The following is a 23,930-nucleotide window of genomic DNA, read 5'->3' as shown; positions in this document are numbered from 1 at the left end:
AGAGCGGTTATTATGGGATTATCTGATATCATGTGTGTGAAACTTTTGAAAATTGTAAAGCACTATAGAGTTTAAAGGATCTTTCATTCAATTAAATTATTTTTTTAATTTTTAAAAAGAATCCTCCTTCCTCCAGAAACTATGGCTCCAGAGGACTTGCACCATGGTAGGGTGCTGGACTCATCTCTCAAATCACCACGCGTAGTGAGCCCTGTGGGGTCTCATTCACTCTCCACCTCTCTGAGTCCAGCTTTGAACAGAACAGGCAATTTCCTCACTGAGTTATCTTAGTATTAGAAATTGCAGGATTAGAGTGGAGAGATTTTTCAAAGAAACAAACACACTTATGGCACTCTGTTAAGAGTATGGAACATACTTTTGTAATAAGAAAAAAGTAAATAGTTTCAAAACAACAACATAAAAAGGAATCCCATTATAACATGTAGGAGAAATGTAGGGTCGTACAGTGAATGACAACTTTTAATAGTGCGTTCTGAAGATTAACAAATTAAAAGCAGACTCAACTTTGCTAAAGTGGCTATATCAGGGTTTGAAAAATAAAATTAAATTATAGAAATTATTTTTGGAAGTTGAGTGGTGCAATTCAAATTGAATGGACACTACAAATGCCTCATGTCATATATAAGATTTCAAACTAGAATAGGAATGGTTCTTTCTTTCTTTTTTTTTTTTTTTTAAGGAATGGTTCTTATTCACCATTTAATCTGACTCATATATTATTTAACCAAATGTTTTTCATGGTTTAATCACTCAGTAAAAAATAAGTTGAATTTGAGTTAATTGCCTGTTTAAGATTTTTATAAATATTTTCTCTACTCCAATTATTTTTTCACTGTGAAATATACAAGCCTCTGAGAGGATGGTATAAATGCTTAAGGAGTATTTATTAAGGCTCATCTTTTCTTATAGCACTTATAATTTCTTATACTCATACTGTAGTTTCTTATAGTTCCTGTCCATATATCATTCCTATGTGCCAAGTTTCTATAAAACATGTTTTTAACTGATATCTACTGTGCTGCTTGGATTTCTTATGGTGGCATCTTGTTCAAGAAGATAGAAACACAAATCAGTTTCACTGCAAATCTCCGTCAGCACTAGGGAATTACTAAACTTAGTGAAATGTGTCGAGTTAGAGAGTTAGTGAGGAAACAGGCGAACAGAGTTAAAACAGACTTCACTTCATTGAGCAGGTTCACAGCTTTCCGACGGCTCTGTTTCTGCAGGAGTTAATGAATATGTGGACTCATCTTCTGAGTCATGCCAACCCAGAGGAAGCCTAATATCCACACTCAGTGGAAGTTGATCCAATTTGATAAAATTACTATTTATATCCTTTGTGGTTCTTCAAGCAAGTCTGCTTCCATGACAAAATTAATATAAAACACCAACTAGCAACAGCTCTTGACAGAACTCAAATTTCAATTATTTTATTTACACCTAAAATGTTCCTCTATCATAAACTTTGTTTGGGAAATGCACACTGTAAACAAATTTCACTTTGCTTACAACGTAAGACATCATAGACTTCTGGGAGTCTAGCCTGAATAAAGACAGCAGAATCAGAACCTCTGATAGAAAGAAACGCTTCTACAGATATACAAGTCTTCCAACTTCTTTTTAAATGAAAAGCCCATATTTAACCATGCATACTGATTATGCAATATGAATTTTTTTGTCATAGATGACCTTTTCTCAAAGAGCAATACCATTTTTTTCATACTTTATATTCTCTATTTAGCCCATAGACTGAAGCAAACATTTCCAGGTAGGAGATCATTTGCGGATGGTAGGTACGTGGATACGTGCAGACTGCCCACTCTTCATGCCATGGCAGATTGCACAAAAGCCTCCCAGCCCCACTTCCCACCGGTGCTGCAGGGAGCTGTGGCCCCCAGTCAGAGTAGACATGAGATGGAACCATTTGCCATCCTTTTTCTACGTGTTTCTGATTGACTGTGTGTACTGGGATGTGTTCCTACGGGGATTCGGATCCTTCTACCCAGGGTCACATGCACTTAGCTCAATTCTGCACATTAAACAGCTGTGGATTTATGTTGCTGCTTTGCTCACCTCTGACCAAAGCAAGCTGCCTGACCGTACACATACACACAGTCACAGGAAAAATATTGTGCAGAAAGCCACCTATATCCCTTTTTACTTTCTGCCCAGCCATTTGATCTGAAGTAAACAGGATGATTTCTTTCAAAGTATCGATCTGCTGGTCCAGAACCAAGGTAGATTCCACTTATATGTAACTTCCAAGATTTTTTAAAAAATGGATTAAACAGAAGAATTCATAAATTTACTGTGGGTTTCATTGAGATTTTTTTTTCCCAGCAAGTTTCCCTGTTCCTGATCATATGGCGCTTGGGCTAAAATTTTGTGGCAGTCATGTCATTCACTTCTTTTTCATTGTGTCCACAAATCTAGTAAGTCCATAAGATCTGAGTATTCCTTCTTCAAAATATTTCTGAAAGTTACCCCTATGTCACCATTTCTACCACTGTCACCCTAATGGAGATCCTTATCATCGCACACTTTTATAATCATAACCTCACATACACATACACACATGTATAAACATAGACACATAAACATATGTATATACAGTATATATACATTGCATACGCACATATGTTAACACATACGTATATATATACATAATACACATGCACATACATATTATATGCACGTATAGATACACATATATTATGTACACACATACACACACATATATATACAATATCAAAAGACAGAAACATTGCCAAGTATGAGGAAATTAAATGCATCTTTTCAACAGGTAACAAGTTTGGGGGTGGGTGAAATGTTTCAAGGCACAGACACACAAAAAAATGCAAAACTCACCGGTTGACCTCCCCACCACCTATGATTAAATTTCTCTCGCCCTCGAAGATGGAAAGTGGCATCAAATACGGGATCATACATTGAATTGCCAACAATTCCATGTGATTCTGGATATAGCCCCTTTGTGGAAAAGCAAATTTATTGTCAAAATAATCCACACATAATAGTTCTATCATAAATTTTCTTATCATAGAAGGTTTTATAACAATATTTAATTTCCAATTTTATATGACATATATAACCTCTATACATGTCTGTCTTAGCAAACAGGAATATTATCTATGGACTAATTATAAGCCACCTGTGAAACTTGACATGATTATAAGAAATTTAATATTGGGATTTTTTTTAACTGTTGCATTTAATAAGATGACAATAACTTTTATTACAATAAATTATCCCTTAGAATGAAATTTACTTATGTGCCTCCAAAGTTTCTAAATACACTATTCCTTTTTCCTAGGTTCTATTTCTACTCCAAACCAAAAATAAATAAATAAATTATATTTTTTAAAGAAGAAAGCAAGGTAGAATTGGGAGTATCTGAAAATTTAAACATAGCAGCTCTGAAGTCAACATTTTTTATTTGAAAATTCAGAAAATAAAGAATAGTTCTGTGGTATTTGAGAGTTTGAATGTATGTATGCAGACAGAACTGCAGCTGAAAAAAAAAAGGTTTTAAAATTGCAATGAAGTTCAGTCATCCACAAAGTTGTAAAAGGCATTTACTATAAACAACTGATACAGGTAAGATGAAAAATAGAAAGATTTTCTTTGAACACTAAGGAACATGTTTTTTTAATCTAAGTCATTTCAGGATGAAATCAGCGCTTTGAATCTACACCACTTGAAAAAATACTTACAGTGGCCAAAGTGTATAAGTTAGGGAAAGTTTTTGTCGGGTACACGGGCCTCATGTAGGGAGAGTGAGTGCCACAAGACCCTAGAAACAGAATTCAGGTATTAGAGCAAGAGACCAACCAGGAATCACCTCATGTATGCAAATCCATTCTATAAATGAGCAAAGACATGTGCTACCTTCACTTTTGAATTTCAAATGGTAAAGTCATGTGTCCATACATCTCAAAACCGACAGCTAAGTGGTTACTGGGCAGATCATGGATTACAGATAAGAACACAGTATGAAAATGACTTACTTAGTTTTTCAATGTTAGGCATGACCTTGCTGCCTTTCTTCATGTACGATGCACGGAAACCATCCACAGAGAAGATGATTAATGGAGGGCGAACAAACCTTAAACAGTAACACATTAAGCTTTAGAAAAATTATTGTCACAGCTTTGCTTTATGCCTAGTCATTCTCAATAATTGGAACCGAGGGTTTCCAAGATGAAACTTCAAGTGAGGATATCTGTACAAGCCTGGGCTTCTAGCCACATAACATTTGTGGCAACTTAAGTGCAGAGTTAAATGACCAGGGAAGGGACTGGACTCCAGATTTCCCCTAATGTACTTTCTCCACTGCTGCCTCTTGCACTGCAAACAAGGTTTTTCACAATGTAAAAAGCTGCTATATTTGCCTGGAATATTGATTCTCCCATTTGCTACCTGCAAAACTCCTATTTATTCTTTAAAATTCAGCTTAAGATTTCCTCTTTCATAGTATTAGGTGTCATGCTTCTGAATCCTTTTAAGATATTAATTAATACCTCTTTTATCATTCATATATACATTGTACTATATTATATTGTTATATTAACATGTTTACCTTCCTCACTCGTTTCAAAGCACAGTTTGTGTCTTATTCATCTTTTTATTTTGTGGACCCATGGTAGGGCTTCAACAAATATTTATCACATACAAGAAAAAAGGAAGGAAGGAAGGAAGGGAGGGAGATGAAATTAATAGCAGTAGTACTCCTGTCACTAGAACTAAATACTTACACAAAAATTGTTTTAGGTTTAATTACAAAATAATTTCAAAAATAATTAAAATTGTTGAAGATCTAAAAATCAATCAATAAAGAACTAGACTATCCACCTAACTAGGGCAGGACTGATGCAATAGGCCTTTTGCTATATTCTAAAGATACAGTTGTTCGATCAGACTTGAGAATGCTGAACTATGCGCAAAACTGTTTCTAATAGTTTGAAGATAATTCAGCAAGCACAGGCTTGAATTTATTTGAAGCTACATTTATTATGAGGCATTTTTTAAATTATTTATTTATTTATTTGGCTGCGCTGGGTCTTAGTTGCAGCACACAGGATCTTCATTGCGGCATGCAGGATCTTTTTAGTTGCGGCGTGCAGAATCTTGCAGCATGCGGGATCTAGTTCCCTGACCAGGGATCGAACCCAGGCCCCCTGCATTGGGAGCATAGAATCTTAACCACTGGACCACCAGGGAAGTCCCAAATGAGGCATATTTTAAATGACTCATTTAAAATAGAGTCACATATGAAGAACTTAGAACAATACTATATGAGTTCATTATTATCATAGCTATTATAATTTAACGCTTCTATCACATAGACTGCTTTCACCTCCAAAATAACTGAACACATTTTAAACATTCAGAAACTATTGCCATCCCATTCTAAAAGTCCAAAGAAGTTCAAGTAGCTCATGAAAGTTAAAAAGGAGACAAAAATAAAAATATTTAAATTCTTGGATTTTGTGTCCCAGGCTGTGCTGCCTAAAACAAAAAGACACTCGATCAAATACATTCATGAAAACACATTTGTAGAACATTTTATTTTCTGCCAGGCATTTTAAGGGTCCATGAATTTGCAACAGTTTCCTGGAAGGCGTAATAAGTGCCTTATGCTGGTCCCACTTGAGCTGTGGGGTGTCACTCAAGTTTGGCTGTATCCCAGCAAAGCAGGGCTGTAGTGGTTTGTCAAGTTTCTGTAGCATCTGGTAGGAGTTACCATCGTGGATAATATTTTCGAGACATTCTGTAGTGCTCCCTTCAGCCACCCCACCACCACTACCGTCACCAAAAAAACAAAAAGCACAAGCAGCACTTCAGGTAAAAACACAGGAAAAAAAACCAAATCGCTGCCAGAAATGTTTCTTTTCTTCTTCAGTATTATTTATATATACTTTGTAAAATCTTCAGCTAAGGTGAGATACAGAGGATACTCAGTCTCTGATATGTGCAGGTGATAGGAGAAAAAAAAATTTTTTAATTTCCTACTTCAAGATGTACATTCCAGCATTCGACTGGTAAATTACTCAGAAGTACTCATAAGTTTGCCTATATAAGAGGATTTCGGTTTTACATTGTTTTTAACCATTTACCCACCCATAGCCTGTGATATTTTATCAATAAATATATAAAACTGTATAATATTCATAAAATGCACTCACCCTGCAGGACATTCTGGGGCCTTTATTTCCTCACAGTCATCATCTACCCAATGTGACTCTCCTGTAAGGAAAAATGGGTAGACTTTTTGATGAATCTAATTATAAATATTATCCAGAGCCTTAAAGTGTATAATTGCAGGACCTGTATCCTGTCTGATACTCATTGTTTATAGGACACCAACTAAAAAGAACTTCTGAAATAAAGCTTAGTGTCTGTTTTGGCTTACTAAACTACACCCATACATGATGGGAAAGTCTAGATTTAATAACCCCAAGTGGTGTTTATTTGAGCCTTCCGAGTCTAAATGGTTTGTAGATAAAAACACCAGTGGCGTCAGTGAACAAAATTCCATGTTTGTTTCCCTCCAGAAATAAACTGTTTGGTCATTAGACAGAACATTTTTTCCTAGGCCACCAAACGTCTCATAGCCATAGAAAACATGGCACAACTTCCCTTTAGTTGGGGGAAAAGATTTAGGCTACTCAAAGATGATAGATGGAATATTGCAATAGAGAGGTTATTTGCCAATGGATCTGTGTACAGCCCTTGCACTTAGGAATAAAAACCAAAGCTATCTTTCACTTTTATCTTCCACTAAGATCTGAAAGCATAAACCTATGTCTTTCTTGAGTTACTCTCATCAAGAATAGAGAACAGAAAAGAGCTTAGATACAAAATGAAGCTTACTTTGGAGAAAATGAAAATTATCAAAAAGCATTTGCTTTAAGTTCTCCTAAAACAAACAAAAGCATATGTCTTGAACATAAGTAACATTTGTGACCAAGACTTTGGAGAAATTGCTCCCATGTAAAGAGCACTGGAGATCTCCCTAGTCAATAAGAATCTAACTACTGACAATTGTGTAAGTACCTGACAATTGTGTAAGTACCATGTTCCTAGGGAAGCTTTACCACACGTGTAATAACCCAGGCGTACATATGGGCCCTACAAAAGTACTGCAACTAGAATTTTAAACCAGCAAAAGCCAGCATTTCATGATTCAACGACCAGTGATACTTAGGACTTTATTTTCTCTTCTAATAGGCTTTGTGGCTTATTGGTACATTTACTAGGGAAATAAAAGAGAAAAGGAAATAAATTCTCAACGAGTTTTATGCTTTATCAACAGTTCCAATAATCATCTGGGGTAGGAAAAATTTTCAAACTCAGCATTCAAGCAGTATGTCTTGCCATAAATAAACACTATGCATATTTCAGAACTGATTTGCTTTTCCCCAAAAATATTTGAACAGAAACTCTATTTAAATGTTCCATGTCACAGCTAGGAAGAGGACTTAATTTAGACACTAAAAAATGACTTGCAAACTTTACACAAAGATCCTTGGATCCTTCCATTAACTTTAGAAGTGGGTGCCATGGTGACTTAAAAATCCTTAAAGACAGAAACTGCATATTTTTATATGTTTGGCAGTCCATTGAGTAGTATTTATTATTGGAATAAAACCATCATATTTGACACTCAGCCACACAAAGTCAGCACACATGCATGTATGGCTTTGGGGTATAGCAGGAGCTATTGGTGTCCCATCCCCTTTAGCAGCTAGTGCCCCCGTCCCCATGCTGCTGCTGGTGTTTTGCCTTACAGCTTACAGCCAGTGAGTACAAAAGCCATGCCCCTTGCCTCAAAGGCAAGGACTCTGGGATTTACTTTCCAGAGCCCACAGTAGAGCAGACCAAGGTGAGACTTCCCCTGAGGCCACATCCTTGCTTGCTTTCCCCTCTCCCACATCCCCTGCTCCCTTATATGGTTTTCTTGCAGGGCACTCTTCCAATAAATTCCATACACAGAATTCCTGTCTCAGGCTCTGCTTCTAGGAAACCTGACCTAGGACCAAGACAGGAACTCTTTTAGAAATCTCTTCATTATTCCGGCTGTATCTAATTATGGAACCTGGGGTTATTTCCTTGTTATTTCAGATCAGTGAAATGCAGAGAAGCAAAACTAAGAAAGAAGCATGAGAAATTAGGAAGGACAACTCATTCCTGCCTCCCAAGCCCATATCCAAGGTGATATATCCACAATATCCAAGGTCTCTTCAAACATCTCCAGTTTTTATTCTTTTAAAGATCAAGCCAACCCAAGGAAACATGTACCTTTGCAAACCACTTGGTAATTAGTACAGCAGTCTCCCCTGGCCAAGCAGTCCTCTGAGCAGTGACAAGCATTGTCTTCATTTCTTACTTCTCCGCATCTGTCCTTAGTACACTCCCAGCCGCCAGCTGAAATCGGCACAACAGAACACTCACTGCTTCACACAAACCAAATAAAAGAGGCCACAATTGCTTACAACGTTTGCCAAGAAAAAGAGCTAAAATCCCACATCATTTAATCTGCTTGTGAAATTAGAGTTGGCCTGAGGCCTAGATGATATTTGGAGGACTTACAAATAGGATGGATTTTTAATTTTTCAAATCAGAGTACAAAGCCAAATGCCACTGGGCTCCTTTGGAAAAATGAAACCCTTAACCATTTGCCAACTGTCCTAAATGACCCAATACAATGTATAGTGTGTAAGGTTTGTGATAGAGATACCTACCATTGTAGGCATAGTTGCTATAGCTGGACTCTTATTTTCCCAAGTAGCTTTATTTAAACTTTAATCAGCTTGATTTAAACACAAATGATAGTGCAACAAGGACCTACTGTACAGCACAGGGAACTCTGCTCAAATTATGTGACAACCTAAATGGGAAAAGAATTTGAAAAAGAATAGATACATGCATATGTATAGTTGAATCACTTTGCTGTATACCTGAAACAAACACAATATTGTAAATCAACTACACTCTAATATAAAATAAAAAGTTAAAAAAAAAAATAATAGTGCAACTAAATGGCCTCTACCTGCTATAAGATGCACTTGGGGGTTAAAGTCCTAAACAGATATGAAGAGTATAAAGGTATACTAAAAACATTCACAGTTCTAAGCATTGACCAAACTGTGGCCCTACCCACAATCAGAGGTCAGAGTCCCTATTTTCAAGGAGGTCAATCGCTAGGTTACAGATTTCTATCTGAGCATACTTGATTGGGAGCTCACACTCAACTCTACCAAGAAAATATCTTCGGAAAAGTAATATTTTTATTTTAAAGAGTGTGCTGTACTTTTTGTGTGACTTTTCATCTGCTAGACTGTAAGCTCCATGGAAGGAAAAATCACATCGCTTCTTTCACCACTATATCCCCAGTACCTGAGTCTATCTGCCTGGCACGTGCCAGGTAGTCCATGAACCCTTATTAAATCTAATTGAGAATTACCATGAAAATAAAATATGACTCTTTAAATTTGGGGTTGCTGTATTGAGAAACTTCATAGTTAATTCATTTATTCAATAAATACATCTACTATATTTTCCATGTTCTAGGTGCTGGGGAGGTAGTGAAGAACAAGGTCCTGTCTTCATGGAGCTTCCATTCCAACTGGGAAAGACAGACCATAAGCAAGTAAACTAGTCAATGAGATCATTTCAGCATGTGCTAAGTGCTGTGAAGGAAATAACAGGATGGCATGGATAGTGAGTGACAGGGGTGGGCCCGGTCTACTTGACATAGAATGGTCAAGAAATGCTGCTCTGACCTAAAGGACACTTCAGGTCTTCACCTCTTAAAACATGTCATAAGTGGAAAGCGATGATTTTAGAAAGCAGCGCTGACTGACATGTATACACTAATATGTATAAAATAGATAACTAATAAGAACCTGCTGGGGCTTCCCTGGTGGCGCAGTGGTTGAGAGTCCGCCTGCTGATGCAGGGGACACGGGTTCATGCCCCGGTCCGGGAAGATCCCACATGCCGCAGAGCGTCTGGGCCCGTGAGCCATGGCCGCTGAGCCTGCATGTCCGGAGCCTGCGCTCAGCAACGGGAGAGGCCACAGCGGTGAGAGGCCCGCATACCACAAAATAAATAAATAAATAACAATAATAATAAAAACCTGCTGTATAAAAAATAAATTTAATTTAATTTAATAAAAGAAAAGAAAGCAGTGCTGCTCCTTAATAATATTCTACCTAGAGATACTACTGCTATGTGAGTAAATGGATAAGGAGATAATAGCTGCCATACTAGAAAACAACGCAACTACTGTCTAATTTCCATTCTTATAGAATTACCTTTGCATCCTGATTCCATTCTCTGATTTTTTTTTAATATCCCCTATTTCCACTGCCTTCTCTTCCCAAGCAGAATAAATGCTTGGAATTCTCTTGCCCAGGATATGCTATTCCCAATGGTTAGCAATTTTCCAAGGTTACTTTGACTGATAGAGGTCATGCGAGTCCTTTTCCTCAATTCAGAGATAACTCTATCAACCAGTATTCCTCTCCTAGCTTATTCCGCCCCTAGTTCCATAAGAAAATCCCTGTGCTCACAAAACAGCATCACTATTAACAAGCTAGGTTTATTGAGAAATTACTAACTTTGTATAAGAATGAAATTTTTAAAAATTCAGTAAACTACAAGTAAGGTATGATTCAGTCAGCTGTATAATTTTCAAAGCAAATATGGGAATAAACACAAAAAACACTGAACTTGGGCTTCCCTGGTGGCGCGGTGGTTGAGAGTCCGCCTGCCGATGCAGGGGACACGGGTTCGTGCCCCGGTCCGGGAAGATCCCACATGCCGCGGAGCGGCTGGGCCCGTGAGCCATGGCCGCTGAGCCTGCGCGTCCGGAGCCTGTGCTCCGCAACGGGAGAGGCCACAACAGTGAGAGGCCCGCGTACCGCAAAAAAACCCCACAAAAAAACAAAAACAAAACAAGCAAAAAACATTGAACATTATTGGATAACAAGAAAGTTACTTATCAGAAAAATATTTTTAAAAATGAGAACATGCTGAAAAGGGAGTGCTGAAAAGTTCTTGTGCCCTTTGAGAGAAATATCAACTTTGAGAAGTGTAATTCTGTAATATATATTTAAAATTTTAAAATGCATATACTCTTTGACCCCCAAATCCCATTCCTCAGAATTTATCTCAAGGAAAATAGGCAAAAATATGAATATGTATGAAAAATATTCATTGATACATTGCTCATAATAGCAAAAAGTACCAAAACATAAATGCTGATCAGTTACTCAATGAAGTAGGCTGCATCTGTTCAATAGAATACAATGTAGGCATTCAAAAGGGGGATGTGTATAAAGGTACACAAATACAGATACACCTCACACAGGCATAAATACACACATGTATAAACGTGTACACACATTCTAAACACACACCCAGTCTCAGAGTTTACATTGAAACATTGATTGTGCTTATCTCTAGAGAGTGCTGTGTCAGCATAGTAGAATCTCAGAGATTTCTGTTTGCTCCTTCAACCTTTTGTTATTATTTTATATTTTATTCTTCCACATTTGGCCTTGTTCATTTCCACAGGGAAACGAGCTACTTTAAAGTGTTATTATAACGCATATTTATTAAACTTGGGAAGAAAGGCATGAGCTACATTCAGAGAGAGCTAACCTAAAGGCAGGAGATCCATTAAACTTTGCAAGGACCTCCAAGATCAGGAATCTGGAGGGCTGAGATGATGTGTCAGGGACAAGATACTCAAGGTAGAGAGGAAACATACAACATTAGTTAGTTCCTCAGTGCCAAGCAAATGCAAGCCGCTGGTTTGAAATAACACTTCAGAGCCCAAAACTCTCCTGGAACATCTGTTCCACCCATATATTCAGGTTACAAGCTTCTCAGCATTTAAGTTTACAAACCCACAACTAAGGAAGCTGGGAGAAGTTCCAAAGGAAAGTAACCAAAAAAATGGCCAAATGTTTGGAAAATGTATTATGCAAAAAAAAACAGCCTAATAAAATTCTTCTTATCTGGGGCGGAAAACAAACAAATCAGAACTAGTAAGGGGGTTGACATAGGTTTTCGTGTAAATCAGCGGCTATTTCTTTAGTAAAGGAGAGTAATGTCTCTGTGTCTAATGATGTCATTAGACAAATCAGACTAATGTTAATGATACTATAAGTCAGATTTCTGAAAGAATCATCTAACCATAAATGTCTGAAAACAGGTAATAATTTATCAAGAGAGCTGTATAATCATTGCACCTAATGGTGTTAAGAGCAGGGTTGCTCATCACCTTTCCCAGAAAGTTTGAACGTGATGTTGCCCAGAGGCATGATGGGTAGCCTACAAGGTATCTCAAAAGTCCCATCTAAAGTGTTAGGCTTTGGAAACAGAGCAGGTAGAATGGCAGGAGTCTCCAAAGTGCTTCTTCTCAACTCATGTACATTCACTCAGAGGCCTGTATATTCTACTGACTCTTCCAGTAGGGAAGAAATGTAAAGAAAGGTCAGGAACCTATAGAGGGAGATCTGAGAGCTGCCTTGAGCATGCGACCCCAAGTAGAATTCCATAACAATTTTCTACTTGCACTGAGAACAGGGAATGACATCAAAGTAGTATGGTAGCAGACTATAAGATGAAATAAAACAAACGTTAGAAACTGGGCAGGCAAACAAAAAAATTAAAGTTGAAACAACAACAACAAAAAAATCCCAACACTTTAAGAATGTGCACAATTTCAGCCCAGGTATCCTAGCAGTGAATGAGGGAATTGACGGCAAGAGACAGAAATGATAAAGATGAAAAAAAAAAAGGCTGGCCACAAATACTTCCAAAACTAGCGAATAATGACTGCAGCTGCAAAGAACCATCGTTGGGTGGGCGTTACGTGGACACAACAGTCACATAGGGTGTGCTCATAATGAAACTGATAATCACAGTTTGGTTTGGCCAAAGCAGAATGGCAATGGCAGGGTGTACAACAGCAGGGGGTCTTAAGCCATCTAATCAAGGCTAGAGAAGACTCAAAGTTTACACACCTGTCTTCAAACAAAGCTCATCAAAGTCATGGCAGCAACTGCTGTAGCTCTTACACAGGTTGTCACACCGACAATCAGGGGGTCCAACCTCTTGAAGTTCAAAGCATCTGCCCTTGCAAGATCCAGAGGTGTTGGTCCAGGGGGAGTCTGATAACACTACAAGATACAAGAGACAAAGGCAATGGGATTAGGGAGTGGGTTATGTTGCTATGGAGGGGTGACCCTGTGTAGCAATACAATGTGGTGATGCAGTCAGACTCTGGCTGAGCAGCCAGATCCATCACCTGCCGGCTATGTACTTTCAGCAGGTTCCTTGTTCCAGTTTCTTCATCTGTAGAGTGGAGGATTAATAGAAGCAACTCGAGGTTACAATGAGAATTAAATGAAACAAACCATGCAAAACATTGAGCAGGGTGTCAGCCATGTAGAAAGTAACAAATGTTGGCTATTGGTTTTACTACTGTTTACAATGATTATTACCACAAACATGAGGGTTAGTTTCTCTGTGGATGCTGTGATGCCAACAGAGAAGAGAACTTGGAAGTATATACTTAGAAAGAAGAGTTCGTTCCCCTATTCAAATATCCATAGCTTTTGTAAGGAAAATTGAGCCTAAATGTTCTGAGAACAGTCTGAACAGATGGGATTGGAATAGAAGACTCTTAAGATCTCTTCCAGCCATAAAATCTACACCTATAACTAGGGTTACACAAACACACACTCTACAATCTCGGCTTTTCAAACATAAATCCTCCTACATTATCTTCATATGATATGATTGTATATCTAGAAATCTCAAGAGCCAACTAAAAATTTTAGGAAAAAATAATTCAACGAGATAAAAATTCCACAAATTTGTAAAATACAGGCAATATAAGTTCAAAAATTAAATGGAAGTTCCATTCATCACAGTACCTAAAAGGTAAAATATCTAGGTATAAATTCAATAGGATGTTTAGAACCTACATGAAGAACACAGTAAAACTCTACAAGAAAAGATATTTTAAAAGATGTAATTAAGTGGTAAAACATACCATCTTGGAGGTAAAAATATCAATATTACAAAAATGTCGGGAATCCCCTGGTGGTCCAGTGGTTAGGACTCTGTGCTTTCACTGCTGAGGACCCAGGTACAATTCCTGGTCAGGGAACTAAGATCCCAGAAGCCATGGCACAGCCAAAAAAAACAAAAACAAAACAACAACAACAACAAAATGTCAGTTCTTCCTAAATAAACTTAAAGATTCAATGCAATCACAATAAAAATACAAAAAGGAATTCTTGAAACTTGAGAGGATATTAAATGCTTATCAAAAATAAATATATGAAAACAACACTGAAAAGAAAGTAAAATATATTCTGAAGTTAAATAATTAAAACACATTGGTTATAGAAAATAAGTAGATCAGTGCTGGGCATGAGGATGAGAAATAGGACCAAGTATAAGAGAAGTGATTTTATAATGAGAATAACATTTTAAATCAGAGAAAGAAAGAAGGATTAATCAAGAAGTGAAAAAAAGATTTATCAGTAAGTAGTGCTGGGCTGACTGGAAAAATTAATCTGGATCCTCATCCTAGCTTACAAAATAATTAATTTCTGTTGAATGGAAAGTATAAGCAGTGTCATACCTGTTGCTAGGAGTGAAAATTTTTATAAAAAATTTTATACAATTTGGAAGTATCTATCAACACTATTAAATGCATATGAATCTTTCACCCAGAAATCCCACTACTAGGAATTTATCTCTCACATATATTTGCAAAAGTTTGCCAAGATACACGTACAAGAAAGAATCACTATCTCCAAAAATGGAATATTGCCCAGCCCTTAAAAAGAACGAGTCAGATCTGCATAGGCTAATATGGAAAGATCTACAAAATGAATAAACACATTTTTTTAACCAGCAAAGTACAGAAAACAGTTATAGTAGTAAACAGTACATATAATTGATATATTTTGTGTTAAAAATAGAGCCAAAGCAATAAGGATAAAGATAAATATAAAATAAAAACAGAGGCCAGAGCTAGAGATGAGACAGAGGGTGAGAACAGAGGCATTGAGACACGGTGCCAGTATGAATAACCATTTTATTTTCCCTGTAAGAAACTCCTTACAGGAATTACATTTGGGGAAAATGAGAAAGAGAGAAGCAAGGAGACTTCTTACTTTTCTCCAGTTTGAAACGTCTAACATTTTACAAATGTCCTTTTGGGTTTTTGCTTGCTTACTTCTCTGTCTCGTGTATATATGTATACATGCATGTGAACATATGTGTATAAAGTATATGTTATATAATATTGATATATAAATATCCTAACAAATGTTATTTAAAACATGCTATTTGTAATTTTATTTCCTTATTTACATTTACAAATTTTTCATTTTTTTATGATTAGTATTCATTACTTATCAAATCAAAACACCAGAGGCAGGGAGAGAACAGAGGTTAAATGACATTTCTAGGTTCACCAAAGCCATTTATCTGAACATCCTGTTCATCCCTTAGTTCTTTGTCCTCTTTAAAGTCAGAGTCACCCAATCCTCACCCATATGGTATTAGATCAGTTCAACTAAAGCAAACAGATTCACTAGACCATGAGATGTGAAACGCTTTTGCATGGTTCATTCTGGGATCTTGAAATACATACAAAGCACACCAGTTCGGTTTAAGAAATAACGTCAGGTTTCCAATGCAATGCCTTACCTCTGGTTCCTAAACCACATTTTTCTATTGACTTTGGCCAACCAATCAACAGTGCATGCTGGACCCTAAGAAACTATGAGGGGAGGAGGGTTGAGAAGTAGAAAAAGGAAAAATAGAGAAATCCTATAGCAGAGATAAGAAAAAAGATAAAGATAAGAAAAATGCTTATAATTGAATTATTCCTTTTTTAAGGGTACTGCTTAGACAGAATCATTCCAACAGCCATCTAATAAATTCTGAGTAGTATTCATGCCTATGAGCTGCATACATAAATATGCTTGGCTACACTTATAGCTGAGATAATCAGAAGAGATCCAAAGGCACATTGTTTGTAGTTGTTTACTTGTCCTGGCTCCTTTTCTTCATAGCATCCCAGCCTGCATGTGAAATTTTCCTCCATTCATGCCCTTTGCTTTCCCCTCATCATAATCTCTTTCTTCTTTCTTTCTTTCCTTTCAAAATATCTGTACAAAATTTAAGCCATTTTAAACCTTTCTTCATCCATTCTATCAACGTGATTTTTACTCTTTTCTTAAAAGTTGGTTATTCTCTAAGTTTATCCCTCACTTTGTCTTTGAAAATAATTGAATTTCCCTCAGTAGCTTGCCCCTATCAATTATAATCTTCCTTGCCAACCCTTAAACTGAAGACAGCTTTGTTAAGAAAGGTTTGCCCTTACACTCATAATGCAAAGATACATCTCATAAAAAGTACTCAAGATTGGGTTACCAACAGCTTTCAGATGAGAGTGAATTCCTGGGCCTATGTGGATTAGCGATACATATGACAAAATTCATTCTTGGCTGACTTGGATTCAGCTGACAATGGCAGGAAGAGAAATAGGCAGATAAACAATTGAGCCGTACACTTCTTCAAGTCCGATGAGCCCAAGAACTGAACTGCTGCAACTTCTTTAAGAAAATAAAGTGATAGAGTAGAACAAAGTTCGCTTTGCCTTTCCAGGGCCTATTCCATCCCTGCCATCTTCTTTCATAACAAGTTCTAGCCCTGCTTCTTTCTGTAGTTCTGTAATTCTTTCCCACGTGCTGGCTTTTTCATTTCATGCCCAGGTCACATGTCCTAATCCCCACACCAGGCTAAGCACAGATTTTAGGAGTTCTCTTTTTATTATACCTGATTGAATGATCAAATATGGAAAGATTCTCTGACTTACTTTGCCTGAATTCTAAAATCTGTAAAGCCTTCCTTTTCCAGACCTAATAAGCTCAGAACTAACAAGAAAGATAAAGACAAAATGAAACAAACAAAAAACTTCAAAAGGATCACATCAGAAGTCTGTGCTAGGTGCAATGGGGGTTTGAAATCTTGTATGAGACATTTGCCAATTTAATAACATACTTAAATGGTGTTATTTTACTTCAAAGAAACTAGTCCATTCCAGAATCTTAAAAAATAAATATTACAGATCTACATAGATGGAAGTTTTTTAAAAATAGTGACTTTAAATTTTAAAATATGTGCGTATGTACATGTATGATACGCATAAAACAATGTTATACACGTCTTTTTTTCACAGAAGCATAATTTCATGATTTAGGAAAAAAACACCAATATAAAACCTGATTTATTTCATTCAAATTCATAATTCTGTTAGAAACAAGTGAAATTATTTTTATTTCTTTCAGTAAAATCTTATTTCTAAAACAGTCCATCTTACCGTATCGACACAGAGGGAGCATTGTGGAATTCTGGTGTCATTTATATACGGAAGAAATACTACTGATAATTTAATTAGACTATTGGAAAGAACCTAATTCATGACAAGAGTTGTGACCTAAACATTACTTCATCCCAGAGTCCCAATCATATTTCCCTTCAACTCTCTCTGCAAAATGGAAATTTTCAGATTTGGATGATGGCCAGTGAAGGAGGCTGTATTTAAGTTTGAGAACATTGAGCTCAGCATAAAGCTGGATGATTCTTCTAAGTTTTGTCTGGTCCTGCATTCAGAGTTTGTGATGTGACACCCTCTCTGTTCCTCCCATCCTCCATGGTTCCCAGCTCTAGTATTTCCTGACAGTGAGAGTAAAGGCTTGAAATGAAACAGACTGTGGTTATGTCACCTCCTTTTCAAGAGCATTGAAACAGATCTGGTTCTCCTGTGTCTTCCTGCCCTGTCTAAAGTATAAAATGCAAGGAAAGGAGACAGACAACGTGAATGACACTCAAGATCCCACCCAACTCCAGCTTTTAATACTGTCTGATGCCTCTTCTGGAGTATATGATTCGTTCTTTATGGTCATACCTTCTTGTACTGAAGTCATTTTTTCTTTTTGTTGTTTGTTTTTTTTTTTGTTTTTTTTTTAATTTATGGGCTTCCCTGGTGGCGCAGTGGTTGAGAGTCCACCTGCCGATGCAGGGGACACGGGTTCATGCCCTGGTCTGGGAGGATCCCACACGCCGTGGAGCAGCTGGGCCCATGAGCCATGGCCGCTGAGCCTGTGCGTCCAGAGCCTGTGCTCCGCAATGGGAAAGGCCACAGCAGTGAGAGGCCCGCGTACCACAAAAAAATTTTTATTGGAGTATAGTTGCTTTACAATGTTGTGTTAGTTTCTGCTGTACAGCAAAGTGAACCAGCTATATTATACATATAGCCCCTCCTATTTGTATTTCCTTCCCATTTAAGTCACCACAGAGCAGTGAGTAGAGTTCCCTGTGCTATACAGTAGGTTCTCATTGGTTATCTATTTTCTATGTAGTAGTGTATATAGGTCAATCCCAATCTCCCAGTTCATCCCACCCCCCCTTCCCCCCTTGAAGTCCACACATTTTGACCTCATCCCTTAGAAAGCAGCACTTACATACAGGCCTGCATGTCTGTATCTCTGCTTCCTAAATACATCACTTTCTATAAATACCTATTACTTAGGCATCACTATTCTCTCCTCTTCACAGCTTCTGAACCAGATTTCATAGACAATTTTTTTAATAAATAGGTCCACCTGGGAAGTTTTCAAACACCTGTACTTTCAATGTGTTTTTAAATACAACATCCTCATGTAGAAAGACCTCATAAACTACAAGAAAACAGATTTCTAGAAGACTTGAATGAAATTTAAGACTTTAATTTCACTTATAAACCACTCAAATAGCATTTATGAGAGTAGTCAGTAGTGTAAGTCTGAACGATTTACAAATCTGTTAGCAAACAATGAAACATCATTTTATATAGCAGGTATTGTCAACTTGATAGGGTAAAAATTTAGACACTGACTTTCAAACAAAATTGGAGGTAAATTAAGTGTATCATCATATACTTAACACTTTATATTCTCATCAGTCTTAGCATGGCATTTTGTTTTAAAAAATCTTTTCGGATAAAGAGGCAACATTACCCCATTTTCCTGGTTGGAAGAGCAGAGCTCTAGGCCTAACTTGAGTTAGCAAAGGCCTAGCTGCAATGTCAGATCATCTGACTATAACTACAATGCCATTTTCATTAACAAAGGATTTTTCAAATTATGTACATAAGCTCTGAATTTTAGATGTTCTTTTTAGACATGATCTTGGAAGATATATTCTATTTGAACTCTACTGAAGATGGAGATTTCTGGTTAATGCAACAAGATAGAAGATTCTGTATCGTTTTTAAGATAAATGAAAAACCACTGCACCAAAGCACCAATTAACAATGAACTGAAAAATCCATGCCCTCCTTAAATTCTAATCCAAATTATTTCATTCCATTGACTTAAACTCCCTCTGATTTCTACACTAGATTTAACATAAAATCCCATGACGTGATAGTCCCCTTAATTTTCCTTGCAGAGTAATGACTGATATATCTGTCAGCTTTGCAGTTCCTACATGCTGCCACCCTATCATTTAAGTGACTTTTCATTGTAGAATGAGGACTGAGCTTTCCAGTCTGTATTAGCCAGTTATTCACAAGCTTATAAATTTCCCTTTGTCTTTCAAGTATTAACTTGCTTCTCTCAGAGGATATCCCATTTCCAGTCTAGAGACTGGAAGAGTACATATCACCAACTTCAGTGAAATAGACTCCACCACCACACCACAAACATACACATATCCACATTACATGACTGCGCACACACTTGTATACACATAAATTCGCTTGCAATTTTAAAGGTAAATCAAGCTGGCTACATCAGATGTATGTGACAAGGATGTCAAACTGAATTGCACATATTCTTTACATTCTCTTTGAAAAGTTATTCCAGCCATCTCATTTACCTGATGGCCTATTACATTTACCCAACAGAATTATAATTAGCTCTGCTAATTTCATATCTTCTAATAAATCTATAGATCTTCTATGATCTGGTAGAGGAAATCCTATTCTACCATGATTTCCAATAGATCACAACATCCTAACAAAAAATCCAGCTAGCAAGTGTGCTAGTTAATTAATTATTTAGTTAATTAATTAGTTTGCACTGCCACAGCCTTGAAACTTAACACCTCAGTCTGTAGTACGGCAGCAAGGGTGTGCATGAATATAGAACATTCTCAGCTACAGTTGAGGACTCTGAGGACCTACATTTGCTAAACAAGAAACTGAATGCTTGTGAATGAGAGGTCTTGCTCCGGTCAGTCTGAAGCTGGCCGTATGTCAATACCCTTTATGTTCCTCCTATTTGGTGGAAAGATCTCGAAGCATCTAGCTTCCCAGGATTTCTCTGGAACATGAAAGCGTTGTTGAAAATAAGCGTAGCAGCCTTTCCTCCTAGTACCTTGTTCTAAAACATAAGTAATTGTTCACCCAGTGTTTTCCGATGTGTAGGCTTTGCTGACAGAATAACCAACTATATGTGTCATTTCAGGCACATATAACATTTTAAAAGATGAAAATGCTTAAATTCTCTGCACTATGCTCTCACTCAGTTTCCAAAGTACATCTTGGTCTTTATTCAGGAGAAATCATCCACAGTGCCTAGACAGCCGGTAACCTATATCAACAGAAAATTTAAAATAAAAAGTGTCAGGTATACCAAAATCCCAAAACTCAGACTTAAATGGCGTTATGTCCCAAGTCTAGTACTTCTTAGCCGTAGAATTTTCACTAATAACTTATTTTAGAAGATACCATAAAGGCTGAAAATAATCAATGATTTAATTAAGTAATTCAAGAAGCAAATATTTTGTAGTATGTTTAAGATCACTTAGATTTATAGATGATAATTTAGATTATATTATTTTTCCAGAAGTAGCATTGATTCATTAGTTCTTATAGTTGTTCTTAATAATGTATGGAAATAATTTATTATACACAAAATATATTCAAGGATTAGTAAATCTGGTCTATATTTTTCAAGTTCTCCTGAAGAGAGCACACACATTCAAAAGGCAATGAAACAGAGTGGACAGAATCATGGGCTTTTTTTTTTCAAATCCAGAATGAAAATTAAAAATCATCTAGACCTGTGCCTTGTCGTACAACTAAGGAAGCAGAATTCGTAAGTGACTTCCCCAAGACGGCCCAGCAAGTGATACAGATCCGGGGTGCCAGTCCAGGACTTTCATGACCATTTTCCAAAGAAGTCAACTTTGAAAATAATGGGCGACTTGATTTTACAACGTTCGTCAGGGAAATCACTTTTAGTATCAGTTTTAGCCAAAGTAATATATTAATACAAAACAGGAAAAAAGTTCCTTTAGGGTCCATTGGAAAGAACCAGCAGTGGGCTCTCAAGATGTTAGCTTGCCCACTTGACCAAACTAAGGATCCAATTCCCCCCTTCCAGTCTGAACAGTTACAGTCAGTGTGAATGGGAGTTATACTTGTCTGGAACAAGAAAAAGAAGTCTTCGAAGAGAGCATTTGCTACCAATCAAAACAGGATTCTCCAGCCTAGTGATCTACTTTCCTCCCCTTCCCCAACAGAAGGCAACTCATTCTGTCCAATTGGCTCCCTGGGGGTGCAATTTTTTTTTTTTTTTTTTTTTTTTTTTTTTTTTTTTTTTTTTTGGCGGTACGCGGGCCTCTCCCTGTTGTGGCCTCTCCCATTGCAGAGCACAGGCTCCGGACGCACAGGCTCAGCAGCCATGGCTCACGGGCCCAGCCGCGCCAGGGCATGTGGGATCTTCCCGGACCGGGGCACGACCCCACGTCCCCTGCATCGGCAGGCGGACTCTCAACCACTGCGCCACCAGGGAAGCCCGGGGGTGCAATGTTTTATGATCTGTTTTCTCACTTTTCACCCCAAGCACAGCCCACTTGGACTCACTAAACTACTTCTAATATAATTTTTTCACCCTTACTCAAAAGTTACTTGCTTGATGTAAGGAAAACTCAGTATTCCATCAATGTATGGATCATAACTTGGCTAATAAGTGCTCATGCTGGCTAAACAGAGACAGGTGAGAGTCTCTTATGAGTCAGGTCAAAGAAATACAGTGCAGAGAAATACAAAATGCACAGGAAGGCAGACAAACCTGCTGAGATGTCAGGAAAAGTCAAGAAAAGATTGCCCCATAGAGTACCCATTACTTAATATGTAATTTTTACTTATAAAACCATCAGCAGCTCCAATTTCCAGGAAATTAACCAACTCATTACTTAAGACCTGGTCAGTTAAGCCCCTCCATCTGCACAAGGAGCTCCTTCATAAGAATTCCCACACTGCTTATGGCACAGTGTATTGTAAAAGAAAACTCTTTCACTACAGTTCTATTAGGTAAGTCAAGGTACACTATTAAAACTTACCCCTCCTCAGTCCAAAAGAAAAATCAATGAGTGCAACTCAATCTTGTAAGCTCTTCTAAGCACCTCCTCTCTTTTATATTTTTCCTACTCTAGGTAAATCTTAATCTCATAGCCCTGAAGTTTCACAGAGAGAGTTCCCTGCCTTTTTTACTTCCATTCCTATTTTTCTCTAGGTCAGAACTTTCTGGAAGCAAATAATACATCTCATACCACATGACAATCAATCAAATCCATGTATCTTTAATATTAAGCCAGCACCTGTTCTCACCACTTCTGTTTCAGCCTTGTCAATTCACAAGAGCTTTAATATTATCTTAACATTTAGAAATTGCAGAGGACAGAGATTTAAATAGCCAGTTATCTAGCATGAAGAGATCATAAATGTTCTCTCATTAAACCACATTATCCTATCTGAATTATACACAGAGCTGCTTTTATTCCAGAAACATCTAGGACTAAAGTAGTTACACTGCAAGATCAGTTTAAAGATGAATTTCTTAATGAGCTGACGTTGATTACCCAATGTATAAAATATTTTAAAGATTGAAAATAGGAATAGTTGCTACACTTACCTGTAGGAGGACCTTCATCCCATCCTTCTGCCCTCTTAATTCGATTTGCTGTGAATCCTAAGCAGATATTGACCCCAACAGCAAAAGTGAACAGGGATATCACCTAAGGGAATAAAGAGCTCAAATTGTCAATGCAGCCAGACAAACCTAAATCAAATGCCAGGAAGGCAATGCAAATGACTTCAACATCACCACCCAATCTTACAACTTCCCAAAGGCACCATACAGTACTGTCTTCATTTTAGAAACAAAAAGAAAATTCAAAATCAGGAAGCAGCTCTGAAAACCAAGGCTTTCCCCTGGCATTCTGTCATTCTCCTACCTGATACAGCAGGCAGGAGTTTCTCCTGGCCATGGCAGAGGGTTCTTGGAAAGCCTTTTGCAGTGTGCTCTGTTTGCCTACACTGAATGCACTGCTTTTTGGGGCTCTGAGTCCAGTCTATTAACTACAAGTAATCCCACCTGGGAGGTTGACAGGCTCCTCTGATTTGTCCACAGCTTGATTTCATCACAGTTTGTTCACAAATCGCAGCTCTGAGCATAAGAAGCTTGAAATATCCCTCTCTTTCTCTCCACCCCCTATCTGTCCCTCCCCTGACACACAGATACTTTCATGTGGTTTCCTCTGGTAACATAAGGGTTTCTTATGTCGCTGTAGCCAGTAACACTGCATGTTCATTTTTCTTCCCTCCTAAAAACATGGTTTTAAAAAAAGAAACCAAATGCATTTTATCCGATAAAAATGAAACAGAGCCATGAAAGGGTTTCTACCCGCTCTAAGCTTTTAAGGTTTACAATGTAGTTATTCAATGTAGTCAACCCCACGACTTTATTTTTTTTAGAGGAAAGTTTTATAATTTATAAACCTAATAACTTTCTCTG

At 37.4% G+C, this 23,930-nt stretch overlaps 1 protein-coding gene across 4 annotated transcripts in view; it reads right to left on the bottom strand.

Annotated features, from left to right (window-relative positions):
* Positions 1-23,486, bottom strand: part of ENPP2 (ectonucleotide pyrophosphatase/phosphodiesterase 2) — a 77,507-nt gene extending 54,021 nt beyond the window's left edge. For 3 of the 4 annotated variants that reach the window (XM_007451669.1, XM_007451670.1, XM_007451671.1), the window contains exons 1-8: positions 23,371-23,486; positions 23,049-23,151; positions 13,080-13,235; positions 8,341-8,466; positions 6,225-6,285; positions 4,047-4,144; positions 3,753-3,832; positions 2,890-3,009 (exon numbers count right to left, since the gene is read on the bottom strand). In XM_007451669.1, the coding sequence (XP_007451731.1) occupies positions 2,890-3,009; positions 3,753-3,832; positions 4,047-4,144; positions 6,225-6,285; positions 8,341-8,466; positions 13,080-13,235; positions 23,049-23,151; positions 23,371-23,403 (777 nt within the window). In that variant the 5' untranslated portion in view covers positions 23,404-23,486. The remainder of the gene's footprint in view (positions 1-2,889; positions 3,010-3,752; positions 3,833-4,046; positions 4,145-6,224; positions 6,286-8,340; positions 8,467-13,079; positions 13,236-23,048; positions 23,152-23,370) is intronic. The other variant, XM_007451668.1, reaches the window with a different exon arrangement.
* Between the last annotated feature and the right edge of the window lie 444 nt (positions 23,487-23,930).

Source organism: Lipotes vexillifer, unplaced genomic scaffold, assembly GCF_000442215.2.
Source record: "Lipotes vexillifer unplaced genomic scaffold, Lipotes_vexillifer_v1.1 scaffold440, whole genome shotgun sequence".
Taxonomy (NCBI): domain Eukaryota; kingdom Metazoa; phylum Chordata; class Mammalia; order Artiodactyla; family Lipotidae; genus Lipotes; species Lipotes vexillifer.
Note: the sequence above shows the minus strand (reverse complement) of the source record. Positions and strands in the feature narration are given on the sequence as shown.